Here is a 9,872-nt window from a genome sequence, read left to right as displayed (position 1 = left end):
AGGAAAGGTATGAACTGATAGGTCATTGGCATTGACAAACGTTTAAAAAACTTTTGCATCACTTTACTGATTTATAGAATTCAACTCATTATTCACAGGTACTTTGATGGTGGGTTTGCCTTTCCCAGGGTTCAGCACTCTGGAGTCGGCACATCCCTGGTTGAAATGTGCAGGGGTCTCACAAGCGTCGAAAGCCAGTGACTATTAATACACCAATTTCAAACAAACTGGTCACAGCTGCGGAAACCCGTTTAAACCTTTGTACATTGACATGGTTGTATATTATCAGATAGAGACAACCTCAGTTACCATTAGGTTTTAAAAATGACAATTACATGATTACAAATAGGTTCACGCAAACACTTTCCCTAAATAAGAGTTTATGGCATGATCAGGCATATTTCGGAGCACAACTGGAAGAGTGTGGTCATTGTGGTTTTGCTAAAACAGCAAAACCAATGGTGATTTTTCTCACAGCACTGTTCATTCCAGAGATTTTGAAAGGCTAATGTCTGCTCAACACAACACTGAATGTTCTCAGTCATGAAAGAACATGCCAGGGAAAGATAGATGCCACACCCTCTCCTACAAATACAAACCCAAATACGGCTTCAATAATCTTACCTGCGATGTTCGACACAAACTAATGTTTCAACAATTTCAAAAACAAAGTAATAGTCATTGTGTTTAGTGCCATGATACCAATGTAATACACAGTGCATAGAAAATCGTCAATAGAAGTCTGATTTGTGTAACGTTTTTATTGGTAGTTCTGGAGAAGACCATGGGTTTTACAACAGATTTAATAAGTCTTAGCTCTAAAGAGAGGGAGCGAGCCAGAGAATCAATCTACAACAGACTGTTGCCATCAGCTGCTTAGAACATCAACAGGAAATCTCCTAACCACCATGGGAGGAAAAAAGCAAAAAACAAAAATAAGTTCACCTTTCCGTAAATAAGGGTCCAAGGGTTTTCTCATTCAGCTCTTCAGAAACAAAAAGGAGAAGAGTTCTCGGGTTTACATGTTTAAACATTTGCTTGGTAAATGCCGTGGGAGAAATAATTAGGTAGTGAAGAGGGGAAGAGATGCTTTGAGATGTTCCCACAGTGAGGAAAAACAAGAGCTGACTAATGTTTTAAATGGCGTTTCCAACGAAACCTTACAAAAAGTCAACAGAGAAAAGGAAGACGGACAGGGATAGATGAGAATGTATGTCAGGTGTCAAGGTTAGGGCAAGGAACTACAGCCTCCACATCCAAAGCACCTTCCATTCCATCGTTTCTTTTCTTTCAGAGTGGAGAGCTTAATTATATACACATAAATATATAGATAACACAGCAGACACGTGTGTAAATCTATATATTTTCCATTACATAGACAGATGGAAGGGGGACACAGACTTTCTTTGTCGCTTGTCCGGGACAGCGAGCCTCGTTTGTCCTGCTCGCCAGCGCTTCTGCTGCACATCTCTGGGAGGAGACTACTCAGAAACCTGTGGACACACAAAAGCAAGTCCCATCGTTAGCACAACACTGGCAAGCCCAAGATTGTCACGGCTGCAAGTCTGATACAAGCTCTTTTTGTAGAACTCATTGGCAAAGTAACCATCATGAGCAGCTGTGAATGAATTAGGGTTAAACAGGACAGATGGCATATAAAACATTCAAAAAGCTGAACGCACTTCAGTCAGGTGCATAAAAAGGGGGACATTGACCGGTCTTGTCTTTTGGGCTCTCAACACAACCACAATGACACCAACGAGATGTGCTTTAACTGAACTTTAATTTGAGGTGATTTATACCCTTTGAGTTTTTTTTTCAGGTTTTTCAATAAAACAAGAAACACTACTTAGACATTTTTATTTTATTACACAATACTGTATGTTTAAAATAAATGCTTTGACTAGCGGCACGGTGGACGACTGGTGAGGACTTCTGCCTCAATTCGGAGGTGCAGGGCTCGATTCTGGCTACGGACTTCCTGTGTGGAGTTTGTATCTTCTCTGGGCGCGTTTTCTTCGGGTATTCTAGTTTACTCCCACATTCCAAAAACATGCATGGTAGGTTAACTTAACACTCCAAATTGCCCCTAGGTGTAATTGTGAGTGTGTATGGTTGTTTGTCTTTGTGTGCCCTGGCTGGCAACCACCGCGTCTACTTGCCCTAAGACAGCTGGGATAGGCTCCAGCACGCCCACGGCCTTTGTGAGGAGAGGTGGCTTAGATAATTAATGGATGGATGTTTTGACTATTGACTATAACCCTAATGTTCAATGTAAATAAACTGAATCCCTTCACAGTAAATGCTACCTATCATTACATAAGCAACGATAACAATTTATAATAGACCAAGCACCTTATTTAAATGTGTAAAGTAAGCATTTTCTTTTCAAAGAGGCAGTAAGAATCTAATTATTCTCTCTTTACATTTTCATGTAAACATGTCACCTCTTCTATGTCATGAAATAAATTTAACAAATAGTCCCTTGGCAAATCGGCTGAGAAAGCAAAGATCTTTGAAGTGCTTGTGGAAAAGAACACTCATCGACACTGGCTTGAAATTCCCTCTCTTTGCCAGAATGAAATTGGTCCGTTTACGTGCCCTATTTTTTTTTGTTTCAACCACACAAACAGATGCTTCCCAGAATGCGAACAATGCATCGCCACACCGCGGCGAGGCATTTTGCAGAATAACAACAACAGCGGCAGTTGAGCAGCTCATTGGTCAATCAACAATGCAGTACAATGGCGACTGGCGACTCGTCGCTCTGTAAACTATGTCATTCCTGAACGGCATCAGTGATGGCGGAACAAAAACATTTTTGTTGTTAGGGCGTTGCTATGAATCTGGGACGTTTGGGTTAAAAAAAAAAAAACGAATGTGAGTATTCTTAGTATATATTCATTACTCAAAATACGGTGGGTCAAGTTTACTTGTTATTTAAAGTGACATTGTGCAAAAGAAACATGAAGTCAGTCGACGCGTACGATTTGCCTTTGCGAGCCACGTAAAATTGTGCCACAAGTTGGGCTCCGGCCCCGAGTTTGATATCTGTGCTAGGAGTATGTTATTTGCTACCACAGAAGCACGGATTAGTTACTTGGAGGAGAGGATCAGCACACCAGGACAATGTTTAGCGGCGGCAGCTAGAAAGCACGGGTCATAGCTTGTGCCCATAAACGGGAATCAATGCGGCATCTTAGAAAGTATATTATTTCAATCCTCTAAGAAAGTTTATTATTTCCCCGCATTCATGGGCAGCAGATCAGAGCCGCGTGACCTGTCACCACTGGCATGTTCTTTCTGAATGGTAAGCCTAGTGAGAGAGGAGGGGTGTTTGTGTATGTGAGAGTTGACAAAATAGATTCTGAGGTCAATCAGGCTGGCGCGCTGCAAAATAAATAAATAAAAGAAAAATTAAAAAAATAAAGGAAGCTCTGACCATCACATGAACGTCTTGTATGGAATTGCAATTTCTATTAAAAGAAATGATCAATTGTTCAGCCCTGGCTAAAAGTAATAGGACTTAAACTTTTACTTAAAAAAGGTGCCTAAAAACTGAGGGAAGTCACTAAGTGAAACAACCTTCAATCACTTCCTGTCAATGTGTAACTATTGCATTGTATTAATTTTGCTTAGCGCCTTGCGTGCCTCTGCTAATTGACTCCTACATCGCTTTCCTTCATGGTAGAATAAGGCAAATAGAGCACCTCAAATGAGTGAAATACCAAACTTATCCTACGTTTTAAAATCGATTTTTGTGGTATCAAAGGCATCTTCAGCTCACACTGTATTCATCTCCATGCCACGCCAAGCAAGCATAATGGCTTCCTACTGGAACCGTTCTGCTGTTTTGGTTTGGGTGTCTATTTTTACTTGGAAATACCTCTCCACGATGGGCAAAGCCTACGTACAGTCTGGATATTCTGAGTTTTGCATTTCTCTACAAAAAGACTATTATGGGAAGCGTACCAAAGTTGCGCCACCAGACTATGAATCTGCGCTTGGTTTTTCTCCATCAGGTTTTAATATAGTAATATTCATTAATTAGGGCTATGGTTAAGCAACAGGTGGAATTTCTTTCAGGAACATGATCGCTATAAAAATCAATCTGTGTCAAATTTTTAAAAGACAATTATGAAATCTTTGTCAAAAATGTTTCAGGACAAAATCATCTCTAAAATGGTTATCGGTTAACCTTCATGAAAAAAACATGCATCTGTTCTGCCCCATATCCGTGATTAATATGACTAATGCACGTTTGTTTATTTTTATTTAAATGGGCCATTCTTTGCAGATAAGGACACTGTTACAAAGTTATATTGTCAAATAAAAATGGAATGAAAAAAAATTAAAACTGGATTGTGGTTGGTCTTAAATGCAAAACAGAGGGATCTTAAATTGGATGCGAAATGGAACCAGGAGCCAATGGGGGAGCTGTTGGATGACAGGGCAATGAAATGAGACAGCACAAGGATAGTAGCAGTGTGAGGGGTGGCCTCGGTTGATGTTACGTAGAAGGACGTAGGGGGACCCGGTGTAAAGGATGACTCCGAGACGAAACATGTCAGGGGGAAAGGGAGTTGTCAAAGGGGAGGGAAAAGCTGGATGTTTTGGAAATAGTGGACTTGGTGCCGATATGGAATAACTGAGTTTTGTCACCGTTTAATTTGGGCGGTTAAGTGGAAAAGGTTTTTGTGATGAGGGATAGCTGGGTGTCTCGTGGAATTGACTGTTAAAGTATCTGGCCAGCCATGATGGCCCATTTTTCATTAACAAGCTCAGTTTAGATATTTTTTTATCAAGAAACTGAAATTTGTTATTTTTATTTGTCCATAGATTTTGGAGAAATGAGGTGATGACTAAAAAAACTACTTTTGCTGAGGAATAGGGCCAGGCCCCCTCCGCTCTCTCCAGGTTTTGCCCGCGATTCCAAACTCATTCGAAAGTATTATACTTTCATTGCTTATAATGTCCAAAAACGGAGATCAATTGGCACCAAAATTCATGTGGACATCCCTACCTATGACCACTTCAACATATCAATAGGATTAACCTCTCGGGAGCTGATTTATATGAGAATGAGGAACTGTGGAAGTGAGCAGATGCACCCACTGAGCTACATGAATGAGCCTGTGAGAACACGCACACTAGCACACTGCTTCTTTGCTGATCACGGTTATGACGTGCGGGGCAGAACGCACCAGGCAGGATATTTACAGAGTTTTCCGACCTGCACCACGCCATCCAATTTGAAACATAACAGCCAAAATGATAAGTTCCAATGCAGCCACACTCGACCCATGTTCAAAAGAGCCCCGGTGTTCGATGAGGACTTTATCTGAAATCGATCAAGCGGTGTCAGACAAGGCAAGCGACTGCTGGGGAGGAAACCCTGCGACATGAAGATGCAAGCTGGACAGTAAGGTGATAACTTTGTTGCGCTGATGCATTTTATTTTAACGGCCTGGAGCTAATTGTTGCTATTAGTCATGCCATTATCCTACTGTTAGCCGGAGGGGGGAAAAGATCCATGTCCGCTTGCAGGGTGCCTACTGCCAGGCGCCTCCTGAGAGTTGACACGAAATATAACCATCGGGGTTCATGTGCTCTTTCATGCTCTTATCCGCTTCGGCCTGTTTAAATGGAGGAGAGATCCACATTGTATTTTTGATTTTGTGGAGTTGATGACATGAGCTCACGTTTGCCGTTAATAAATCCAAACTATTGTGCAGAATGCTTTTATACTTTCACAGGTTGAAGTGGACAAGAATAGAAATGTGCATTAGCATTTTGGTGGCAAGCTGTTGCCGTTTTAGACAACAGAACTAACAAAGCGAACAATATTACCTCACTCGCCTCCCGGCTGGGACATAGACCAATAACAAGCTGAGCTCCAAAAGAGAGGAAAGTGCCAATTTTTAGTCAATTTCATCACACACACAAAAAAAAAGTAAAGTCACAAGAGTCTTTTAGTGGGGGCATTTTAGTACTGATTTAAATTTTACTTGCAAACCTATTATAAGTGCCAATGTATAAGCTCCCTTTAATTCACAGAAAATATTTCAGAGGGGGAGGAGGTGGATGATGAAGAAGGGCCAAAGGGCGGAAGATGAAATCCGAGTGTGGGTGATGCCGGTGAAAAAAAGTCTGTTACGGACCACTGTGTGACAGATGGTATCGAAGGCCACACATATGTCAAGGAGAATGAGCACTATGACAAGCCATTTTTGCCTCCACCTGCCAACAATTACAGTTCTTCCCCCGAATGCAATTATAGCGCCAGTCAATAATTCAGATATTTGCTATTCAACAGGCTAGCCCGGTTCCTATCCGTGACATCCACTTTACAACCAAATACAGAGATTAAGATTAATATATGTGATTTATATACACTGGAAAACATGTGCCCCCCTCCAAAACTAATAATCATTCATGATTACGTTGTATTGTATTGTATACTTAATTTATAAAAAAAACAAAAACAAAATGTCACTTCACAAATTGATTGCGCCCAAAAGCTCAATTGATGCTTGGCACCATCTAGATGTTGCCGTTTAAAATAAACAGAAATTCAATATCGGGTCCTGAACTATAGTATTTTCCCAGTTTTGTAGTATTAATTGTAACAAAAAGAAAACTACATGAAACATTATGGTACAAAGCTTATAGTTTATTTCCCGGCTTTGGTATTTTTCCATCATGAGCAGTTTTTGTGCATACAATCTGGGTACATTCTCAATTAGAAGTTCTTTAAAAAAATAAATAGATGTCTGCTCTCAGGACAAAGAAAAGCCCGCTCGTGGCTGTTGGTGTCCCTAGTAATTGAAAATGTGCATCTGATGCTTTTGTACACATCTACCGAATCTGCAAGTTAGTTTGACAGCTTTGACAGAGTCACAATCCCAGTAGCAGGTCACTGGTTTCGCTGATGTACAGGTTATTGGCGGACCTCTCCACTGTATCTCATTAAAACCTACTCTCTTGCACTACTGTTATACTTTTGCCTTATTTCAAAAGCTATGTCCCCATCAGCAAGTGCAGTGCTTTGGCTTATGGGAAGAAGAGAGAAAAAAAAAATCAAAACAAAAATCAAGGAAGATGATATTATTGTCATATTGTACAGCAATGTTGAGGCTAAGCAAAGCAGCCAAAATCAAAAGGTTTATTTTTACTACTATACCCACCCTCATCATCTAGATTGTCTCCAGTTATTGCAACACTTTCCCCCTTCATATTGAATTAATCACACTCCTAATCTATTACATGCACTGTTTGTGTTCAGTCATACCCTCTCTGGCGAAGAGAACTGAAAACAGTCCAGTACTGATGCTGTGCCACACCAGCCCACCGATGTATGCTCACAGCCACACATTTGATGTCTTACAATTTTCTCTTGACATGTCCCTTATCAATTGCATACGATCGAGGGATAAGTAGCTCTGACAGTGTGTCTCGGACGAAGGACTGAGAGGCTCCTAACTCCCTAATTTTATTAGAGTTGTGTCATTACTGTTGCAAAGAAAACATTAAGTATTAACTTGTCAATATTATTTTCAGCTTATTAAAACTCCACCATGGAGACTACACTGTAAAAAGGGCAGCAGACTTTCTAAGTTTGTGACTGCCCTGTGGCACTCATTTTTATTTTCCTGTCAGTTTGGCCAGATTTAGTCACGACAGGTTCATAGGTAACAGAGAAAATGAACAACAGGAAAGTAGGTGAGCCGTTACTCCAGCAGACTGAAAGGATGAGCACATTTTCACAAGCCAAGTTGTATGTGTTACTGTCAATCTTCGGTGAGCTTTTGTTAAAATGAAGCTCACATCTTATGTAAGCATCACACAAATCCCTGTTTAACTTATTGAAAAATGTGCATATTAAGTTGAGTCCATTTTAAGATTTCACTGAACGTAAACACTTACCTGCCGAAATCCCGGAGATGGCGTCATTCTGATGGTGGAGATTTAGTCAAACATGGAGCAAGTTAACCGCTCTTAAATTGATTCTGCTCAGATGTTGCATTTAGAGCAGTAGCTGCGTTGACAGATTTAGCAACAAAGGTTTTATTTTTATGTTTATATTCCACTGCACAAACAAGCATCAATTTCCCAAAAGTGGAGCAACGATTATTTAACTACATTTCTTTTTCTTTTAACTGATTAGACAAAACACAACTACAGCTAAGATAGAATTCACAAAATGCCAAACCAGTCTGGAATCTTACGCAGTATATAGTTTTCATGCATGCTACAATCATGTGTAACATTACAACCATTCACTGCCAGCATTATCAGCCCTTGATTACGTCATTATCCTCCGAGTACCGAAACTTGGCACTGAAAGACGAAGCATATTTGATACTTTGTACTACAGGAGCATTTCTGGTTGGTGCCATCAAAGAATCAAAGTAAGTAGTAAAGCATTATACACGTTTAGGCTTTCATAGAAAGTCATCATGAAGTGCTTCGAGAGGCTGGTTCTCCAGCACATCAGGGACTGCCTTCCTCCCACTCTGGACCCCTACCAGTTTGCATACCGGGCTAACAGATCCACTGAGGACGCCATCGACACTGCTCTGCATGTTGTGCTGGGCCACCTGGAACAACAGCAGAGCTATGCAAGGATGCTCTTTGTGGACTACAGCTCGGCATTCAACACGATCATCCCAGACATCCTCGTCGCCAAACTGGACATTCTCGGCCTCCCTGCCCTCACACGCATCTGGATTAAGGACTTTCTGACCAACAGACCCCAGACTGTGTTGCTCGGCCCCTACACGTCCTCCACCCGCATGCTGAGCACCGGTTCCCCTCAAGGATGCGTGCTGAGCCCTCTCCTGTACGCCCTCTACACCTACGACTGCAGCCCGGCCCACGGCAACAACACCATCGTCAAGTTTGCTGACGACACGACAGTGGTCGGTCTGATCTCGGAAGGTGACGAGACAGCCTACAGAGAGGAGGTAAAGAGACTGACAACTTGGTGCAAGGACAACAGACTGCACCTTAACACTGCTAAAACAAGGGAGATTGTCGTCGACTTCAGGAGGAACAAGACGCTGCCGCCCCCCCTGTGCATCGAAGGCGTGTGTGTGGAGAGGGTCCACACGTTCAAGTTCCTGGGAGTACAGATCTCCGATGACCTTTCTTGGAGTCACAACACCACAGCAGTGGTAAAGAAGGTCCGCCAACGTCTGCACTTCCTGAGAGTCCTCAGGATATTCAACCTGGACAGGAAGCTGCTGCTGGCCTTCTACCACTCGTCCATCGAGAGCCTGCTGACGTACTGTGTCTCCACCTGGTACAGCGGCTGCACTGAGGCGGACAGAGTGAGGCTCCAGAGGACAGTCAAAACAGCGCAAAGGATTATTGGCTGCCCTCTACCCCCACTGTCGGACATCTACACCGCCCGGTGCCTCAGAAGGGCTCTCAACATCGTCAATGACAATACCCACCCAAATTCACACCTGTTCGACCTGTTGCCCTCTGGCAGGCGCTACAGATGCATCAAATCAAGGACCAATAGACTGAGAAACAGTTTCTTTCCGAGAGCCATCTCCATTCTGAACTCTCACACACAAACGAGAACACCCTTACCTTGCAGAACAGCATTGTGATGTGTTTTTACATACACTATTCAGTACTAAATTCCGTTGCACTCTCTTATTTATTTATCTAATTTATATATTTGTCTGTATTATTGTTGTATTGCACTGGAGAGGGGAGCTCTCTAATCTCGTTGCACACTTGAGTACAATGACAATAAAGGGATTTCTAATTTCTAATTCTAAATGGAGACTTAACTTGTTGTTGTTCGTCTCAACTTTTTGAAAAAGGCAACACGGGATTGATGGCTTGTCTTTGTAGAT

General features: G+C 41.9%; 1 protein-coding gene across 3 annotated transcripts in view; it reads right to left on the bottom strand.

Moving 5' to 3' along the window:
• Positions 1-741: 741 nt before the first annotated feature.
• The window catches only part of csnk1a1 (casein kinase 1, alpha 1), a 28,020-nt gene continuing 18,889 nt past the window's right edge, over positions 742-9,872 (bottom strand). For all 3 annotated transcript variants that reach the window (XM_088294669.1, XM_088294668.1, XM_088294670.1), the window contains one exon: positions 742-1,493. In XM_088294669.1, the coding sequence (XP_088150795.1) occupies positions 1,486-1,493 (8 nt within the window). In that variant the 3' untranslated portion in view covers positions 742-1,485. The remainder of the gene's footprint in view (positions 1,494-9,872) is intronic.

This window comes from Idiotropiscis lumnitzeri, chromosome 4, assembly GCF_059441095.1.
Source record: "Idiotropiscis lumnitzeri isolate Australia: NSW breed Sydney's pygmy pipehorse chromosome 4, RoL_Ilum_1.0, whole genome shotgun sequence".
NCBI classification, from domain to species: Eukaryota; Metazoa; Chordata; class Actinopteri; order Syngnathiformes; family Syngnathidae; genus Idiotropiscis; species Idiotropiscis lumnitzeri.
The sequence above is the reverse complement of the archived record's forward strand: the minus strand, read 5'-3'. Positions and strand labels throughout refer to the sequence as shown.